General features: G+C 41.0%; 1 protein-coding gene across 1 annotated transcript in view; it reads right to left on the bottom strand.

Moving 5' to 3' along the window:
• Positions 1-21,183, bottom strand: part of cacna1db (calcium channel, voltage-dependent, L type, alpha 1D subunit, b) — a 120,657-nt gene extending 99,474 nt beyond the window's left edge. Inside the window, exons 1-2 of the mRNA XM_034086964.2 lie at positions 20,877-21,183; positions 19,881-19,986 (exon numbers count right to left, since the gene is read on the bottom strand). Coding sequence (XP_033942855.1) covers positions 19,881-19,986; positions 20,877-21,067 — 297 coding nt within the window. The 5' untranslated portion in view covers positions 21,068-21,183. The remainder of the gene's footprint in view (positions 1-19,880; positions 19,987-20,876) is intronic.
• Positions 21,184-22,179: the final 996 nt, after the last annotated feature.

The raw sequence follows: 22,179 nt of genomic DNA, 5'->3' as shown, positions 1-22,179 counted from the left end.
ATTTTTATTATATTTAAGGCAGCAACTAAAGGTTGTGTTTCTAATCTGCTGATATATTTTCTTGATTAAACGTTTGTTTTTTTTCCGAGAATAATGAACATTTCGGAGATGATGTAAGTGTCAATTCAAACCAGGTAAATATAATTTAAAAAAAAGAGACAAGCAGAAAATAAAGGATTTCTGATTTCGGAAATCTCCATATTTGACAGGCTCTAATCAATCAATAAGTAAATTCCTTGATGAGATGAAGAGTTGTTGCATCTTACACGTATTCATTCGAAAGCTGTTATGGTAAGCCTATGTTATGGAGTCTTCAATACCACATTCATTTTCTTCAACTCTCCTGTATATTTACTGAAGGTTAGAGCTGTACGTTTTGCACCATTTTTTAAGATTTACATTTCCAAAAGCAACACAAGCAGCCAACCCGTCACTTTCAGGATGTACAGTGTGCAAGACATTTGAATAAAGTATGAATCATTGGTTCTCCAACTTGGCTGCAACCTGAATTGTTCAAAATCGCCCAAGAAGAACTTTCCAAAGCTTTAGTAAACTGCATAATGTTGGTGCTTATCTGGATTGATGTTGAATCTACTTGCAGCCTTATATTACCTTTGGCTATTGTCTTCCAGAAAAGGAAGGAAAGAAGGAAGACTTTGTCCTGGAGCGCACATATAGAACAGGAGTAGAGACAGAGAGATGAGATTTATATTGTCAGCCTCACATCTCTTTTCTTCAGCGTGCCTGCTTCCTTCACGTCTCTCTGTTTTGGCGTCCCTATTCCTCTGTCTTCCTCTCTCCTGTCCCCTCTTCCTCTCTCTGTCTCTATATCTCCCACATCTCCAGAGGTCTGTCCTATGATATCACATATAATGTAGATTACATAAAATATGAATACTGAGGAGAACACTAATTGCTACTTGCTAATTATTAAGCTGATAAGACTTGCCATTTAGTGTACAATATACACGGTATATTTTAAAGTGTGTATTTCTGGTGTTTCGTGATATCTATTTGCTCATTACCTAATAAGCCCTAGGTGAACAGACACATTGAAGTATAATTCAGCACGCAGGAAGCAAAAGCCAGAGAAGTTCACAATAAGTTCAACCAAGATGTGGACAAAGATTGGTTATAGTCGTAGCCATTAAACCCATTACTGAGCAAAGCATCAAAAGGAAGCTATTTCAAACTTGAAGTAGCTTTTTTACTTATAGTGCAAAGGTAAATGATTTTGCAAAGCTTTTCAAGAGAAAAACATCATATTTTTAGAGGTTGTCGCGTTGTGAGCTCCTGAAAAAGTTGTGTTCCTTATTACAGGAGGGACATTTTTTAATAAAGTCTTCTTTAAAGCTAAACCCCAGCTGCAATAAATACAATTTTCCAGAAATACCCATTTTATATGATGTTGATTGTCACAAGACATGGAGAAGGACTTTCGGGCGGCACCAAAGTTGTTCTGGAAAACTGTCCGACACCTCAGGAGGGGGAAGCAGGGAACCATCCAAGCTGTGTACAGTAAGGATGGGACGTTGTTGACCTCAACTGATGGAGTGTTGGGGCGTTGGAAGGAACACTTTGAGGAACTCCTGAACCCGACAACTCCGCCCTCTATGTTAGAGGCAGAGCTGGAGTATGACGGGGGATCAACACCAATCTCCCGGTGGGAGGTCACTGAGGTCGTTAAACAACTCCACAGTGGCAAAGCCCCGGGGGTGGATGAGATCCGCCGGAAATGCTGAAGGCTCTGGGTGTTGAGGGACTGTCATGGTTGACACGTCTCATCAACGTTGCGTGGAAGTCGGAAACAGTACCGAAGGAGTGGCAGACCGGGGTGGTGGTCCCCCTTTTCAAAAAGGGGGATCAGAGGGTGTGTGCCAATTACAGAGGCATCACACTACTCAGCCTCCCCGGGAAAGTTTACTCCAAGGTACTTGAAAGGAGGGTCAGGCCGATTGTCGAACCTCAGATTGAGGAGGAACAATGCGGATTCCGTCCTGGTCGTGGAACGACGGATCAGCTTTTTACTCTCGCAAGGATCCTGGAGGGGGCCTGGGAGTACGCTTATCCGGTCTACATGTGTTTTGTAGACTTGGAGAAGGCGTATGACCGGGTTCCCAGGGAGGTACTGTGGGAGGTGCTGCGGGAGCTGTGTCCGGGTCCTCGGCAGTAAGTCGGACCCATTTCCGGTGAGGGTTGGCCTCCGCCAGGGCTGCGCTTTGTCACCAATCCTGTTTGTAATATACATGGATCGGATTTCGAGGCGTAGTCGTGGGGGAGGGGGTCTGCAGTTCGGTGGACTAAGGATTGCACCACTGCTTTTTGCAGATGATGTGGTTCTGATGGCTTCATCGGTCTGCGACCTTCAGCACTCACTGGATCGGTTCGCAACCGAGTGTGAAGCGGCTGGGATGAGGATCAGCACCTCCAAATCTGAGGCCATGGTTCTCAGCAGGAAACCGATGGACTGTCCACTCCAAGTAGGGAATGAGTCCTTACCCCAAGTGAAGGAGTTCAAGTATCTCGGGGTCTTGTTCTCGAGTGAGGGAACAATGGAGCGTGAGATGGGCCGGAGAATCGGAGCAGCGGGGGTACTGCAGTCGCTTTACCGCACCGTTGTGACGAAAAGGGAGCTGAGTCAGAAGGCAAAGCTCTCTGTCTACCGGGCCATTTTCGTTCCTACCCTCACCTATGGTCATGAAGGATGGGTCATGACCGAAAGAACGAGATCGCGGATACAAGCGGCCGAGATGGGTTTCCTCCGCCGGGTGGCTGGTGTCTCCCTTAGAGATAAGGTGAGAAGTTCGGTCATCAGGGAGGGACTCGGAGTTGAGCCGCTCCTCCTTCGCGTCGAAAGAAGCCAGTTGAGGTGGTTCGGGCACCTAGTTAGGATGCCACCTGGGCGCCTCCCTAGGGAGGTGTTCCAGGCACGTCCAGCTGGGAAGAGACCAAGGGGTAGACCTAGGACCAGGTGGAGGGATTATATCTCTTCGCTGGCCTGGGAGCGCCTTGGGATCCCCCAGTCAGAGCTGGTTGATGTCGCCAGGGAAAAGAAAGTTTGGGGCTCTCTGCTGGAACTGCTACCCCCGCGACCCGACCACGGATAAGCGGGAGAAGATGGATGGATGGATGGATGGATGGATTGTCACATTTCACCTTAATTAAACGTCCTATATTTAGAATATGTTTTGCAAGATGTAGAATATGGTAAAAATCTTGACATTTTAAATGTTGAACAACATTTTTTCAATATAATAACTTCCATGGTCTCCACCATTTCTGCAAACACATCACAACTTGTGTGCAACAAGATCAGCAAATGTCCACTTTTATGGACATGGGCAGCATTTGTTTTAGCCCCTAATGTTGGCAGATAGTGAATCCAAATGGGGCCTGCTGGAACATGAAGCATTGTTGCTTTCATAACCTTACAACACCAGTGATTTAGATTGAGATATGGAGTTGTCTATTCAAAAGACGATAACTATTATCTTAGTCGCTTACTTAGATATTCAACTGAATGAAGAAGTAACACAGGTTCTGGTTTGATAAAATAATTAATATGAAAGTAAACACAAGTTAAATGTCGATCTATGTTTGACATGTTGTATTAATGTCAGTGTGGAGCTTCACTTCCACACTGACTGATGAGCGTTTTCCAGCATTGATCCTGTCTATGTGTTCTAGCTCTGTGGCAGCATCAGTCCAGCTGGGTTCAGCCTCTGTTATCTCCACTGCTTTTCCAATCAAGCCCATACGTATGTTTCTAGCTAGTGGGTATTCTTAGTCTCAGATTGTCCTAATCCTGACGTCAAAAACAGCAGTAACCAACACAGTGAAAGCAGTCGGTGGCGGTACTGGCCGACCACCAATAACTACTTTAATCCAGAGTCTGTAATAGGAGTGACGTCACGGTGGGGGTCTGCCTGCCTATAAAACACATCAACTGTAATGGTTGCATGTACTGGGCTTCAATGGTCTGTAAGTGAGTGATAAAACACACACACACACATTACTGCTGCTGATCAAAGCATCATCCGTTCAATTAGCAGCTGAGTGAGTTTTAAACATGTTAATAACAGACAAACAGCAGGTCTCATTCAAATCAGGGGAGAAAGCACGTCCAGTTTTTCTTCCTTTGTACTTCTCCCCTTTATCAAGCCTCCCTCTCATGTTACTCTTCTCCTCTTCTTCCTCCTGATCTAATTTCTCCATCCTTCTTTCCTCCTCATTAATCCTCTCATCCATTCGTCACTCACAATCTTAACCTCTCCTCTTCACCCTCCTTCAATCCCGCCCCGTATTTTCTAACATCTCCCCTCAATCCTCTATTGACCCCTCTTCTGTCCTCTCTGCTCTCTTTTCTTGATTTCCTGTCGTTCTCCTCTCTCAGTCTTTTCTCCTGCCTGTTGAGAGCCTTCTCTTCTGGATACTCCACAAGTCTCCATGGCCACAGTTGTCACGGCAGCAAGCTGCGCTGTATGTAAAATGAGGTGAAGGAGCAACATGATGAATATGAACACCCAGGTAGTTAAATACATTATACAACACACACATGGAAACCTGTGAGCTGGGGGGCGCATCCTCACACAACACATTTGTTTTCCAACAAAAAGGAGTAATTTGTTAGAAAATGATGTAATAACCATAGTCAATCACAGAGCAATGACACTCCAACAGCTTAGATGTTGACAACACTACAAAGAAAGAGCATAGATAGTCTCTCTCTGTGGAGGTCAAGGGTTGGCCGAGTAATGAAATGGGTCTGAAATTATTAAGGGATTAGATCACCCTTAAATTGGTCAGATTTAAATATTTTGGGAAAATGTATTGCTATTTTCTACATTAAACCCATATAACACTGTTATTATACCCATAAATACACACCTATTACGCCTTTATTACACCCTGTTACAACCATTATGACTCCGTTATTACAGCTGCATTACGCCCTTATTAGAACCACGTTACACTGTTATTACACACATATAAGAATGTTATTAGACCCATATTCCACTCATGTAACACCAACATTACAACCATATTACATCGTTAAAACACCCATTTTATTTAAGGGTTGTATTGTTGTTGTATATAAAAAATGAGCTAACATTTGAAATACTGAGCAAACAAGGAAAAGAACTTAATGACAATAGATGTACAGTTCTGTAGCACAGTGATTTTAAATCGTATTAAAATGCATCTATTTAAAAGTTTGAGTATTTTCTCATATTGTGGTATTCTGACAGTAGGCTTTGTTCAAATATTATCCATGGCATCCTCACTTTGATAGACTAGTAGACTTTTTACAAATTCAAATACTAAAGATCTCATTTGAAATGCTTCAGTAGTTCTTTAGTGGCACAGCCAAGCCTCCTGCTGTAAAAGAGGAAACTGATGCATGCTCTAAGAGATTTAAATTGTCATCTATCCAGCGAGCCATAAAGCTGCTGAGCTGCGCAGATAATCTCCTCCTCCTCCTCCTCCTCCTCCTCCTCCTCCTCCTCCTCCTCCTCCTCCTCATCATCATCATCATCACCATCATCATCATCATCATCATCATCATCATCATCATCATCATCGTGTCCTGCTCATTCAATCTACTGCTTTCATTATTCGCTCTGATCAGTTTAGCTTAGACCATCTACATCGGTACATTTAGACACAGAAGTGTAGCAACGTGTTGTTGCCGGTGCAGCGTTTATCAAGGTTCAGATGATAGTAAATGCCTGTTTTTCTTTTTACTTCAGTACTTGTTGCTATTTTTATAACAAAGCAGCTGAATGAACTACCCTTATTACTTGATTTTAAGACAGATGCAGTGAAAACATGTTTTTATGTTCCTTCTCATCAAACAGAACACCTGACTCTCGATCATGTGGAGTCTGGTTTACTAATCTACACCTAAGTTGTGTTTGAATGGGGATGAGTTGAACATTATTTAGAATCACGACGTTGCTTTAAATCCAACGTAAGGAGCTTCTTCCCAGCAGACAGAGCTTTAAGTCCCTCGTCCTGGACTGCAACGCTAACACCGCATTCATTAAATGTGCTCTGTGGCTAATGTCTGAACATAGTGCGTGACTGTGTGAGACAGTAAGAGAGAGAGTCAGAGTGTGTGTGTGTGTGTGTGTGTGTGTGTGTGTGTGTGTGTGTGTGTGTGTGTGTGTGTGTGTGTGTGTGTGTGTGTGTGTGTGTGTGTGTGTGTGTGTGTGTGTGTGTGTGTGTGTGTGTGTGTGTGTGTGTGTGTGTGTGTGTGTGTGTGTGTGTGTGTGTGTGTGTGTGTGTGTGTGTGTGTGTGTGTGTGTGTGTGTGTGCTTGTGTCCCACAGTGCAGTGTCTGTGGTCCCTGGGCCTTTGGGTGCTAAGCAGTCTGCCCAACAGGCCTCCTGATATCTGTGCATCTGTCACCCAACGGCCTAAAAACCTTTAAAGCCCCTGAGCGCCATTTAAAACACATAAACACTTGCATAACAGTAAGTGTGTGTGAGAGTACGTGTGTTTGTGTGTTCCAATTTAAGTATAGTTTTTATTAAAAGTAATAGCATTTTGCAAAACAACGTCAGAAATGCATTTTCTGATGAGCATTTTGCTCTCACCCACTGACACTGATAATTAAGTCTTCGTCTGTGAGAGTTTGAAATTAGCAGAGCGTATATTTGTGAGCATGTTCGCTATAGTTACAGAGTCTATATTTAACACATGATAATGATGAAGAGGAGTGACTGCACAGAGAAGGAAGGAAATGACTCACAAAGATGGCACTGCTCTCAAATGAAGCTGTATGATCACAGATGTCCCGAGGCTACTTTAATGGTGATTACACACACACACACACACACACACACACACACACACACACAAACAACATAACAAGAGTTCCAAAATACACATGTACTATTACGAAACACTCAATTGTGCCTATTTTTCATAAAAATCTCACTTAAGTATTAATATTAGACCAAAATGTCCCCTAAAATAAAAAGTAAACTTCAGAATAATCTCACTGTTCTCAGGCACACAATAAAAGTACTTTTGTTTGTATTAATGACTTTTAAAAATACCTTTGCCACAGCAGATATTTTGATGTGTCATCGAAACGGTGGACTTAAATTAATATTGTCATATTACAAAACCCTACAAATGTAATAGATTTGAGCACAAATAGTACACATTCAGATTGTTATTAACACAATGGTTGATCACACACACACACACACACACACACACACACACACACACACATACTATGTATACATCACTTCAGGGGACATTAAATTGACTTACATGCATTTCCTGGAGACTTATCCTAACCTTAACCATAACCAACAAATGCCTAACCCTAACCCTTACCCTAACCCTTGACCTTACCCTAACCCTAACCCTAACCCTAACCCTAAACCTAACCAAGTCTTCACCCTAAAATGAATGATTCCCCTCATGGGGACCTCCATTTTGTCCCAGTAAGGGAGGCGAGTCCCCACACGTGACTGTGTAGACAGATTTAGTTCCCCACAAGTATACACACACACACATAACCTTCTCAATCCAATCCAACAATGCAATGCGTTGACCATTTTTTGGTCAATGCATGGCTGCTCTTGTGTACAGAAATCGAGGTGAATTTTCCCCGGAGACGGAGCGGAGAGACGCAGCGGCTCCACCTGCTGCAGCCTGCTTTCCACCTGTCTGGTGTCTGCGATCTGCGATCTGCGGAGGCCTGCTCCCACCTGTAGAGTACGGCTGTGCTGAGGATTTTACCCCGGAGACGTCGCGGAGAGACGGAGTGGCTCCACGCTTCGGGCTGGAGCCTGCTTCCACCGGACGTGTACTGCTGTGCGGAGGAGGATTTTACCACGGCTGGGGCCTGCCTTCTACCTGTCCTGGTTCTGCTGTTGCGGAGGCCTGCTCCGGGGATACCACGGAGAGACCAGAGCGCTTCCACGCTGCTGCTTTCACCGGTCCTTTGCTGCTGTCCTAAGGAGGATTTTGCTCCAGGAACATCGCGGATACTGTGTGCTGGTCTGGGTCCCATATCGTGATTCTGCTGTGCCTGTTAACTGTTTTGGACTATGAGAAGATCTCTAGTCATCCTGAGATGTCTACTGGATTCAGGTCTGTTCTGCCACCCGCAGTGAGCATCCCCTGCATAGGTTCGGATGTGTTACACAAACAATTACCGGTTGCCTTGTCACAGACAATCTGTTCGACAAAATATGTTTGTCTTTTTCACTTGCCTGCTATGATGGTTCTTCAGGACTGCTTCTTGAGCTCTAATCACACTTTCACAGACTTTGCTGGTGATTTTAAAGTAGATGACAATGTATGTGTGTCGATTAAGAGGAAAATATGCCTGGTTTTCTTGTTGTTATTGCTATCAGGAAATGTACACCCTAACCCTGGACCGCCCATTAGTAGTAGTAGTCAGATCACTACTCCTGCTGATTTTAATTATATATATATTATAGGTCTGGGCTGGGTTTCATTCACTTAGCCTAAATGTGCGCAGTCTTTTACCTAAATTAGATTTTGTCTGCATTTGGGCGAGCTCGACTGATGCTGATGTCATTGTCTTATCAGAAACTAGGCTAAATAAATCCATATTGGCCTCTGACATATCCTTAAATGGTTACAGTGTAGTCGTACCGACCAACCTAATAAAGGTGGTGGCGTTGCCATTTGTGAAAAATAAGTTTTGTGTAACCAAGATGGTTTCCAAAATCTATCAGTAAACAACTAGAATTGTTAGCCTTAAATATCGAAGTAGCAAAAGGTCAACAGGTCATGGTGGTGGGATGTTACAGACCCCCCTCAGCTGTCAAAGACTCCTTGTCTTCGTTGGCAAATCTTTTATCTCAACTAGACTACAAGGAAATAGTGCTTCTTGGTGATTTTGACTGGTTAACTACAGTATCAGAGGATTTTAAAAACCTTTGTATCTCATTACATATTACTCAGATTGTTGACAGTCCTACTCGCCCCAACATTAAGTTCCCAAATAAATCCTCCTTAATGTATCTCATCTTAACTAATGTTCCCCATAAATACTCATCTGTGGGAGTATTTGCAAATGATGTGAGTGACCACTGTGTTGTAGCCACAATTAGGGACACAAAAGTCCAAAAGGGTAAACAAAGCATTTTGTGGAGCAGTGTTTTGTTCATGATCTGTTTGGTTTTGATTGGGAAAGAATTGAGCTGTGTGGTGATGTTGACACTGCATGGTCTTATTTTAATCTTGGTTTTATGGAAATTATAGATAGACATGCACCCCTGCGTACATTTAGAGTGAAGGGACGAGACAATCCTTGGTTTTCTGCTGAACTGTCCAGTCTCCTTCATGAGAGAAACAAGACCTGGGCAAAGGCTAGGAAATCAGGTTCAGAGGTAGAATGGCTGCATTTTAGGCAGCTAAGAAATAGCTTCACATCACAAATAATAAGTGCTAAGTCGAAGTATTATCTGTCAGTTACCACAAAAAACCTGAATAACCCTAGAAAAATGTTGGAAAGCCATAAAATCGATATCCACCGGTGAAATCCGTAATGATCTACCTCCGTGCCTTACCACAGCATCTGGCTCTATATCGGACAGGGCCACTATGTTAAATTTTTTTAATGAGAATTTTGTGTCCTGTGGCTCTCTGTTTGATTCTGTCACTAACTCTGCTTCTGTGAACACCTCAATCCGTGACTCTGAACAATGTGGTCTGGAAAACCCTTTCAGTTTTACTCCTTTTACTATTGATGTTGTTCGTGAAGCATTAACCAAGTTAGATCCTAAGAAACCGGCTGGTCCGGACAACGTAGAACCTTTCTTTTTAAAGATAGCTGCAGATTGTATTGCTCCATCTCTCACTTCTCTTTTTAACCTCTCCCTCAGCACAAACACAATTCCAAAAATATGGAAGTCAGCTTATGTCTTGCCTTTACTGAAAGGAGGGGAGGCCACCTTATTAAATAATTATAGGCCTATCTCTAAATTGTCAGTTCTGGCTAAGGTTCTTGAACGCCTAGTGAGTGAACAAGTAAAGGAGTTTTTATGTACAAATGACATCCTGTCTAAACATCAGTCAGGATTCAGAAAGCAACACAGCACCATCACTGCAACAATGAAAGTGGTGAATGACATTACGAGTATTTTAGATAATAAGCAGAGTTGTGCGGCTCTATTTGTTCACTTGTCCAAAGCGTTTGATACCGTCGATCATCGCATCTTAAAGCAGAAGCTGCTCAGTATTGGCATATCCAGCCATGCAGTGGGGTGGTTTGTGAACTACCTCGCTGAAAGGTCCCAATGTGTTCACTTCGATGGGCTGTCTTCTGAGTGGTTACACATTACTAATGGTGTTCCTCAAGGTTCTGTTTTAGGTCCGCTATTATTCTCCATCTATATCAATAGTTTAGGTGAAAATGTCGATGGAGCAACCTTACATTTTTATGCGGACGATACCGTGATGTACTGTGCAGGTCCCTCCATTAAAGAGGCTGTTGTTGAATTGCAAGCTGTTTTTAACACTATTCAGACTCAGCTCTCTGAACTTAAGCTTCTTTTAAATGTTGATAAAACCAAGGTAATGCTCTTTTCAAAAGCTAAAAAGACACCAGAGCCTGTTTTAGATATTGTAACTACGCAAGGAATAAAACTTGAAGTGGTTACCTGTTACAAATACCTTAGTATCTGGCTTGATGATTGTCTCTCTTTTAAACTTCATGTCAATAACCTGCTTAAAAAGCTGAGGGTTAGGCTAGGTTTCTTCTACAGCAACAAGTCCTGTTTCTCGCTTGAGGCCAGGAAAAGGCTAGTCACTGTGATCTTTTTACCTGTACTGGACTATGGTGATCTGATCTATATGAATGCACCTGCCCATTGCCTGATCAAGATAGATGCGGCCTATCACAGCGCACTGAGATTTGTGACAAACTGTAAAGCATTAACCCATCACTGTACCCTGTATGCCAAGGCAGGTCTGCCTTCACTAACTGTACGGAGGCTCAGTCATTGGTACATGTTCGTTTACAAAGCCATGTTGGGTAAACTACCTTTTTATATCTGCTCTCTGATCTCTCGACAAATTGAAAGTACTTATTGCCTGAGATCTCAAGATTGTCTGATTGTCTGTCTGATTGTTGTACCTCATCAGGAGGAAAATAACTTATCTATGTTATGTCCCGTGTTGTGTCCACGTGTTGAGTCTAGTCATGTTTCATGTTCTTGTTTGATACATTTTTTTATTGTCTCCCACTTCCTGTTTTGTTTTGACACTCACCTATTACGTTTCATTCGAGGTTCCTTGACTCAGGCCCAATCCCAAATCACCCCCTACACCCCACCCCTCCGTTTGCACGATCGCGCGGAGGGTCCGCCACATTAAGTGCTGTTCCAAACCAACGAGTGTGGAGCGGTGTGGAGGGGGAGTGGGCTATCAAGCCTTCAAACAGCGAGTCTGCATCGGTGCTGACTTGAGACCGGTCTCTACCTGACCGGAGTCACGCTGTGTGTGTCCGTCAGGAAACACGCTGTTTACAAGTAGTTCCAGCAAACATCCACTGATAAACTGCGATGTTAACAACCTCATGATAACCTCGTTTTAACTTAGGATCATACCTGTGTTTAGTCTAGAAAAAGGTAAATGTGTGCATTTTATTATAAAGTTGTGTATATTTACAGACTGTTGCAAAAACTAAGAAGCTTATAAACATCAGGTTTAAAACTAAAAGAGCTTTACAAAAAGTAACACAATTAAAAATGTTTGGAGTTTTATTTGAGTTATTAATTTACATTTTTTGTCGAGATGCTGATTTGAAACCGTTGTTACATACAGTTACGGCACTTCCTGTTTCTGCCGGAGAGAGGGGAGTTTGCCCCAAAGCTTGCCGCTGTATTTATACCCTTAACCCTTAATGGAAGGAACTTCATTCAGCTGCGAGTGTGGCTACAGACGGAGTTCACTCCGTCACGGAGGGGTAGGGTCGAGGGGGTGATTTGGGATTGGGCCTCCCTACCCTTGTGTGTGTGTTCCCACTCTCATCAGGGCCAGCCCCGCCCCTGATTGTTTCCACCTGTGCCCAGTTACCTCTTGTTTAAATTCCCCAGTCTCCCCTTGTTTTGTGTCAGTTTGTCTTGTCCTATCTCCAATTACTTTCCTTATTTCAAGCCTGATTCATGCTCCTGATTTACTTTGTAAATGTTGTTCCTCACTTAGTGAGCGATTTTCTTTCCTGCCTTTTTGAGCCTTTTTTCACCTCGTTTAAGAGTGTCGATCTTGTTTTGTATTCCTATTTTTGAAAATAAAGTATTTACTCATATTTTACCTCTGCCTCCCGGGTCGTGCATTTGAGTCCTTTACCTTGTGTATCCAAGTTCGTGACAATCGACATACTTTCAACACCAGCTGAACCATACAGAAATATGCAGCACCACAGGTCCGATTATGATAGGAATGCAATACTGGACTTTGAAAAATATAATAGAACCGTGAACGCGGAATACATTTATTTTTATAAATCTAGAACAGGAATAGCGGGATGTGTAATTCATAGTTGAGACTAGTTGTCTTCACCGATGCCCAGAAAAAATCTTATAATAAAAATCCATCTCAGTATCCAGGCACACACACACACACTCACACACATGCACTTTCCAGTACCTGCTTGTTAATGAGAGGGCTTCGCCTCACATACTGCACACTCACATACAGACACCTACATCCTTCCTTCCTTACACCCACCCACACACACACACACACACACACACACACACACACACACACACACACACACACACACACACACACACACACAACATAACAAGAGTTCCAAAATACACATGTACTATTACGAAACACTCAATTGTGCACACACACACACACACACACACAAAGTACACACACACACACACACACAAAGTACACACAAAGTACACATAAAACTGGAGACATGCTCAATTAATGTGTGTGAGGATTCGTATATACTACACTTCATCTGACACTGTATGTTTGTATGAAAAACTGGCCTAAAGGCTGACAACATGCCGGGTCAACATCGCTGCCCTACTCTTATCACCAATACATCAATTGACCCCCCACTCTCTTATTTTAGATGCTTTAAAATTACAGCTTATAGCCAACACTGAATTTTGTGAAATATGTTTTGATGATATAATATATAATATAATATAAATAATATAAAATTATTTCTTAGCCGTTGCTGCAAAACACAACCTCATTTATTCAACCTTTTCTTTTTCTTTTTCAAACACTAAGTAAAAATACACAGCCACACACTCTCACATGTTTGATGGCGCAGTTTGCTGCTTAGTGTGACTCTCATTTCTCTCTATCTATAAACCTTTAATCCCTGACTGAGCAAAAGATGACGCAACGTGACATGTTGTTATCAGAATCATAAACACACACAGACACACACACCATACGTCACATATCATTTCCACACATCCACAACATAAACATGTTTCTGAATCAAAGTGAGGAGAAATGTGCAGACAACACAAAGCCTTAATGGATTTGTTTTGATGGAGTGTCCTCACTTTTCAAATGCCAACATCATGAACCTAAGCCGCATGTCTAGAAAGTGTATTATAATCAGGCTGTAACCTCTGGGTATGAAGCCAATAAAGAAGTGCCTTAGACCTCCATCCTCTCTAATATCCAGCTGGGCCACTGCAACAAAAGTCAGATTGTATAAAGGCCTATGAGAAAAATTCCCCTATACTGCTCTTGAACTATAACGTACAGTAGTATACAAATTCCGGACAAATGTATCGTCTCACTTGCCTGTTTCAAGGCGTGTTTAATACAGCTTAATGTTCATTTTGTAAATGATGGTCCCATTAAGAGTGAAAATAGGATTATTTGAAGGACTACATTCTATAAGTTAAATAAAACCGGTTATGTTTAAGGGAGTGGCTACCTTGTGATTGACAGGTCTTCTGGTTGAGGTGTGAACTTTAGCCCTTTCTCAGCGTGTTTTAAGTCCACTAAAGTAAATTGTAACACATTTGATCAGAAAATGATGTTTCTCTTTGCTTTGCTTTCAACTCTGATATCCATCCCTGCATTACCCACACAATTATTTACACTTTGACCTCTGACTCACGCTGCTCATATGGAGGCTCACCCACATGTACAGTAGTTAAAACTGACTCCAAAACAGAGGAAAGACATACACTAGCCGGTTAACTGGCTTTATAGAGGAGTAACATTCGTTCAGAATCAAAAACAAATACGTCATTGTCTTTTCAACAATGAAAAAAAGTAGAATGAAAAGACAATGACCTATTTGTTTTTTCATTCTACTTCTTTTCATTTTTGTTCATTATTCAGAGACTATATATTGATTTAAAATAGCCTCAAACCACCCATGCGCTACTATAGCCTTATTTTCCCACTGCTGCCTTCTACAGTTTGATGCCACATTTCTACATGCAGCAGGGGCTTAGATAGAGCAAAGTAAGGAGTCAACAACTTTTTACACTTTAAAAAATTTCATGTTATTCATTGTGATTCAAAGATCTACGTTATGAATGTCTTTTATTTTGTAAACAAGATTTTCTCCGGGAAAAAAACTGGAAACAATCTGACTCAATATGATGATTGTGCATTTTATTTTAAATGATGGGATTTAGCATTTAATTTGAGCTGAACCTAGTAGAGAGGTTAGCACAATATGTATGTAGTCCTTTTGTTTATTACCTCCAAATAAGACTGAAAATGACTCTGATCAAACCAGTCCTTTCACTGCACTGCATATTGTGATTTACAAATACACAAATGTAATCATTTTCATGTCTTTAATAACCCTATTAAAGATTACAGATTCATATTTAGAAACCAGACTCTGTTCAAACTCAGATACGTTTATTTTGTTGTTGTTTTTTCTGAAAGGTGTATGTTGGCTGAAATTTGATATAAAATCGTATGAAATTATGCTTATCAAATTAAGTAGATATTTATATACTTTTATGGTACAATTTGTTATGTTAATTGAGCAGACATTTAAATTAATGTTCTAATATTTTTGTTTTTCAAAGTCGCCATTATTTTAGGAGATGGCAACATTAATGTTAATGTTAAGGAAAAGCTATTTTTAAGCTATAAAAACATTATATTTATATTAAATGATATAGGATGCCTTTCTCAACACATAGTTAAAATACAGCATCACTGTTTACACACAAGGTGTACCATTTAATATCTGCCTCTAATAGTCTGCAGCTTTTTCACATGATTTATACAATAATCCTTCGTTATTCTAAAAAATATATTTTATTTAAAAAATCATAAAATATAAAATAATTCAATTATTAAAAAAAAAACTCTACCCTCAATCGTGTAGACTTAATCTCATGAAAACATTGTCCGAGTGAGTTTTCACCGCCCTGACGGAGCATGTCCTCTTTAAGGTACACACACTCACTCTCACTTACAGTACACACTCCTCCTCTCACTCCTACGCTCATAAAGCAGATTCATATAGGACTCTTATGGGATTATCCGCTGATGAGCAGTGTATGCTAGTCTGTTAGCGGTCAAAGGGCTGTCATGAGTCTGCTAAATCACTAACCGGCTTAATAGGATATGAATCATTCACCACTCTGCACAGGAAGAGGAGGTGGGGGGGGAGAGAAGGAGGTGTGGTGTGTTAAACAGAGGACAGAAGACAGGGAGGACAACAAGAATGGAGAGCGTAGGAAGAGTCTGAGGCCGATAAGTAGACGGATTTAGTCATCTGAGAGTAATGGAGGGAGGAAGTGAGAGCATGGCACGAGTGGAGGCTACACTCAACACAAAAGGTCACCAACAGGAAACTGCAGGCTTTCAGGATCAATTTATATTTGCGTGTTATATTCGGCACAACTACTGATGTCTATGCTAGCATGTAATTCACAAGCAACACCAACATGAGCTGAGTCAAAAATATCTCTCCTTATTGTACCAACTTGCTCTTCTCCTGTTGGTTTGAACACATTGTTGTTGTGCTGAAGAGTCAAAGCTGTCTCTACAAAAAAGAATATCCCAAAAGTAATATCAAGTTATATTTATATTTCTTTCCTTTGGTTTGTGTGGTTGTCCTAAAAGCTAAAGTGAGATTAGAAACATTCATTTTTTGTATGTGAAATATATATAATTATGTCAGATATTTACAAAATAAAAAGGGCAAATACTAGTTGGAAAATAAAAGAATATCGCGAAACTCCACGTTAAATTCCTATGAGACGAATACTATTTTTACATATCTGGTTGTTTTTTATTTATTTTGCAGCATAATGAGGAGCTCCGTTGTTGTGTCTCCATATTTGCATTTTCCACTGTTTCCATGTTTTAAGATTTATCTTGTATCTGAATTGTGCATTCAAATACAAATCACATGCAATAGAGACGGACAGACGGACGGACGGACAGACGGACGGAGGGACGGACAGACAGACAGACAGACAAACAGACAGATAGATAGATCCGCCCATCCTTCTCTCCTCCCCTCATTAACTGACGATTAATCCCCTGCCCAGCTTAAACCCATAACCTCCACACACACACAACTGGTACACACACACACTTACTCCCTACTCCCGCTCACAGTCCCTCACACTGGAAAACAATCTCTTACATAAAATAAATCACGTACTCAAAACAGCCCAAACTAATATATTGTATATAAGACATATATGGATGGGGAGATATTTCTTATTTGAACCAAAGGGACAGAACTGGCACTTTGGAAAGTGAAGGTTGAAAGAGGTTAAAGTATTCCATATCCACCCACACAAGTTTCGATTTAGGTTCAGGTTCATCTAATCAAGCGTAAATTCATAGCAATGTGTTATTTGTTGGCAGCTCAGTAATGTAGAGTGAATGTAAAAACTATTTTAATTTGTAGCCTCATTTCTTATTAGCTAAGCAGCAAACATCATGATCCACAACTGCTGTATTAATCTGAGGAAAAACTAAAGTCTGTATGGATAAAACATCAAAACAACTTTACACAAGAAAACAAATAATGAAACCACCTTTTTATGCTGGGTTAATGTGAGGAGCTTCCTGCTGTAGCTGATCTTTCCCATCCTTAGCTACCAAGGAGCCGATCGAACTACACCTACACTCTCTAAAAAAAGAAAAGCAAAAGCAGTAGTTGTGGAAATACTACTGTGGTGAGAAATAAATCAGTATTCCCCAAAACTTGAATGAATAAGAACATAAATAACATGTATAACCGCTATGGAATATACTGTATGCTGTTGACGTTAGGTTAAAAGATAATAAATCACACACAACTATGTTTGTTTGTGTTGCATTCAGCTACATCTGGCACATATTGGCTGTAGTGTTTGGAACAAAATGAAAGTGGACAGAGGAGAAATAGATCATGCTGCAGGAGAGGTTGAGGAAGTTGCAACTACTTTTGAAATACTGATTTTTATTTGACTTGTTTTTTTATAAATGCCTGTTTTTACCACATAATTTGCCAGTCAAGTTTGAGCAGAATTCAATCACAACGTAAGCACTTTGTAGAAGTAAAATATAGTTTTTAAGTCCCCTGCCTGAAATAACACAAAGAGTGTGTTCAGGTATTGGACAACATGTTATATGAATAAGGATTAGATAGAACAACACTCGACTACATGTTCTACAAGCCCTCATAACCTTGTAAACTAAGGATGAAATGAAATGTTCATCCCTATATACAGTATGTATAACCTTTGCAAAAAAAAATTACAGCACAGATGAGGTATTTACAGTGACCAAACAAATGATTAGACAAACAAAGAAGAAAACATTCATTAATGACACATTACAGATGCTCTCATCTATAAAAGAAGGAAAGAGCAGTGTGTCTTGTGACAATGTGAAGCTGAACAAACATCCACTACGTCTTGAGTGATGACTCTGAGAGCGTGAATAATCCCCATCTGTTGAGGGAACATGCAAGGTTTCTTGTCTCTCACAATAACACACACACACACACACACACACACACACACACACACGCAAAATCCCCCATGAAGCTAAAACGGCCCCTTGCCTCTCAAGGAAAAAAGTCAATGTTTGGATTGCTTTCCAAATGTTCCTTTGGACAAATAAAACCTGCAGTGGAATAATTTTCGGGGAAGTGAATAAAAGCACACATTTAATAGAGCATGAGCTTTGCCTATAGATATTTTAATCTTAATTTTTGGACACTTATATGTCATTTATTCAGACTTTATTTGTTCTGTATACCTTTTTTTCTGAATGCAAACACAAAAACCTAGTTCTGGGGTTAAAAGGACATTACAATCAAAACAATGGTTATAGTTAAAAGAAACGCTTGTTGATGGTAGGCTGGAAACGGGAGCAAGTCCCACATGAACTAGTTCATAAAACACTCAATGGTGTGTAATGCTGTGTTCATGTCATATTGTTCACACATATTCTCAAGCAGCCAGGGGGCAAAACCTCTGACCCTCTTGACGTAAACAACTTGATGGGTGTAAACAAACTAGTGGCAAAAAAGCAGCAGTGACTACGTAACTAGGAATTATGTTAAATTGAAGTCAAATCTAATTGTTTGTTTAATGTAATCTCGACAGCTGACTAAGAAAGAAGCTAAACACTGTTTGTTGTATCTTGTTTTTACTTGAACCCCAAGTAACAAAACAAAATGTGGTTACCTTAAAGCTAAATCATCTTGAACATTTTAAATAAAAAATATTGCATGTGTGTGTGTGTGTGTGTGTGTGTGTGCGTGCGTGCGTGCGTGCGTGCGTGCGTGCGTGCGTGCGTGCGTGCGTGCGCGTGCGTGCGTGCGCGTGCGTGTGCGTGCACCAGTAATTGTGTGTTTCAACAAAAAAATGAAACCCGACACATCCATCCGAATATTGCCGGGAAAGTCCTCTGACGCAACGGACACGTCAAGCCAATCACACTCGAGCAGAGGTGTTGTGTCTAGCCTTTGTGTGTCATCCGGCTGATGACAAGCAGTGGCACGAGCAGCTCAGCACAGTGCATGAGTGTGACAACTCATCTATCTGCAAGGGCTTGATACCACTATGAGTGAGGAAGTATGAGAATTCAAATTCAATACTTTCAAGTGTTGTGGCATCAATGACGTGCAACAGGAAACCTGTTCTGAATGTTCTCACTGCTTCTAACTGCACTGGAGTTGTGTTCAATTTGCTGAATTGTGGCAAGATATTACAGAAAATAGTAATGGATTGAAACCTTCATTGTACACTTACTACACTATGACAGCTTCACTGCTAATGTTTTCTCTGCCATCACCCAATCACCTCTGTTCTGAGTGCTTCCAACATGACGCTTTCTATCTCGACCACACATAGCTACGCCAACACTGTCCATTGATCTATTCCAAGCATGAAGCTATTAAGCATCTGTGCTACAACATACGCATTAAACTGTGCCAACACCCATGCGTCACTAAAACTCCAGGTTTTAATCACATATACATGAAAATAAAGTTATACCAAAAAGCTGTGGCACCGAAAATCACAATTCCTAAGAGCTCAACCTCCACCAAATCTTTTAAAATAGGCTTTCTGGGTTGAGCTTTATGAGTGGAGCAAGAAACACATTTCACATCCACAATAAACATGTCTGATTGAGTTAATTGATTGCGGATGGTACAGGTTATGAAAAGGTTACAAACAGTATAGCAATCAGCTCAACACACACTTATACGGGAACAGAAAACACACATTTTCTGGCCATTGTGTCACTTCTGATCCATAACCGCACCCTTGAAATCCCACAGTTCTGCATTATCAGACTTTACTGGCAGTCGTGTGTAATGGTGGAGGAACAATATACTTAAATAAACCACAGTTCATCCATTACATCGCCCAAGCCTTTTCCATTGCCACTCACCAGTTCTTGGTTGGTAGAGTTGGAGTCGTCTCCAGGGAAGGGGATGTAGATGGCTAAGGCCACACAGTTGGCAAAAATAGACAGCAGTATAAATATATCAAATGGTCTGAGAAAAGAAACGGTTAAGGAACATATTTATCTCAAAGAAAGATAGGAATTAAACATATTATGGTATAAGGTTTTAACTACTATCATACCCTAATGACAGATGTCTGTAGTTGTGTGTGTTTTGATTACCTCAGCAACCCTTAAACGAATTGACTTCACGATTCAAGTGTTGCTGAGGACCTGATAAGGTGCAGTGCAGCGTGTTAAGTAATTCACGTCATCAGCAGTTCTTAGAAATCTGTGAAAACCTGGTCCCCCCTGCGGATTTTGGACAGCCCCTGCCATAAGTGCAAATAGACGTCCAGCAAAAGCAATATTTGGGACATCTCAACAACAACAAAAACGCGCCTGTTAGTGCCATTACGTTACCACTGATAGTAATATAAGGATGTGTTTAAAGATCTCATATCATGCTATTTTTAGGCATATATTATGGGTCTTTTTAATAAATAAAAAACATGTCTATGATGTGTTGTGCTCAAAATACTAAACAGATCATACATTGTAGACATCCCTCATATCCCTCTATTTCAGCCCTGTTACTAAAGTGCTGATTGTGGGTCTAAAGCTTTATAAAAAAAAAGAATACAAAAAAAAAAGAAAGAAAATAGGTCACTCACTCCAAAACCCAAGAAGCAACAACAAGAGCACATCCCTAACAGGCACTTCCTGTCTGCAAATTGTTTCCATTGTAGTTATAAAGTTATGGATGATTATTCTACTGGCATATTCAGTTCATTAAAAGATGCATTCATTTATTTACCTCCCAAACACCTATTCACGAGGGTATGAAGCAATCTATCCGTACAAACAAGCATAACGCAGACAACCAAGCATCTGCCATCCATCTATCTGAACCAGAGGCCCTGTGTTGGGGTTAAAGGATACTTCCACTCCACCAGGCTGATGCAGGCCCTGCGGATCGGGTTGTTGAGAGTAAGGCAGAACAGAGCTCGGGGCGGCCTGCTGTTGGTGGATCCTCCCTGCTTTTTGCTTTTGGCGTACTGCTGCCTCTTCCTTTGCGCCAGTGAACCTGCAGGAGCTGGTACAGTGGTGCAAACTGAGGGCTGTGGCTTCATGTCGGTCTTTTCATAATCGCCCTGCGATTGGCGAGCAGCGCTAATGGCGGCATGCCAAGCGATGACCGAGCTGACCCCGGTAGCAGGGCCACCGGGGTCCTGACTGCCGAGGAGGCCAGAACAGGAGCCGACGAGCCTCCCCGTGCTGGGCGGGGCCTGCAGGGGCTCAGGTGGATGGTGCAGATGGGTGTAGTTCTCTGACCAGGGATCAGCGGAGGGAGTGGTCCTTTTGTTGCTGGCATACTGTGCCCCTGGAGCGAGAGGGTGTGACACAGATACAAATTGGTTTAACATGTTAAAACTGTTGGTGTGAGTATAAACAAAAACACATCATGTTACCATGCTGATGATTTGTCAGTGGATTTCAGGAATCTAGCTAGCTTTTTATAGCATTAGCAAGTTTTTTGCAGAACAATTAAACAATCGTACTGTAAATACAGTCTTGAAGTTGCCCTCAGTCCATTTCCCAAAAGAATCATGTACAGTAGCTGCTTATGCTTTGATTGTGATGAAACCACCAGGGGCACCACATTCTACAGATAGCATCTTTAACGTTTAAAACTCCAAATTATATATTTCAGGTACCACATATTTAATGATGTATAATGCTGAAAATATATTTGAATATGTTTCAATAGTGACGTTACAACACATTTATATTTATAAAGAGCTTTTTCTAACAAGTGGCACAAAATGTGTGAAAGCTGAGGTGATTACAATGAATTGTGACCAAAATACGTTGGATCATTTCGAAAAAGAAATGAAAATGCTGGACCACCTGTGTAATGGAGACACTGGCTCTGCGTGTCCTAAAATATATTTTTGGAATAACTATAAACATTGTTACGAAAGAATATCTGCAATAAGCTCAATTGTGCTGATGATATCCATGGTAAACCATCAATCAGCCTGTAGTCTGCACTGATATTGGTATAGAAAATATGATGCTCTCTATACATCACACAGCACAGTAATTGTCTCATGACTCATAAGCATATTGTGCTTCTTACAACAAAGGGGAAAGACAAGCAAATAAACAAACATTGTTGAATCCTTTTTCTTTGTTTTACAAAGTGCTGACTTGCTGCATTTAATTAATGATGCGTATATCA

The sequence above is a fragment of the Pseudochaenichthys georgianus genome, chromosome 7, assembly GCF_902827115.2.
Source record: "Pseudochaenichthys georgianus chromosome 7, fPseGeo1.2, whole genome shotgun sequence".
Classification (NCBI taxonomy): Eukaryota; Metazoa; Chordata; class Actinopteri; order Perciformes; family Channichthyidae; genus Pseudochaenichthys; species Pseudochaenichthys georgianus.
Note: the sequence above shows the minus strand (reverse complement) of the source record. Positions and strands in the feature narration are given on the sequence as shown.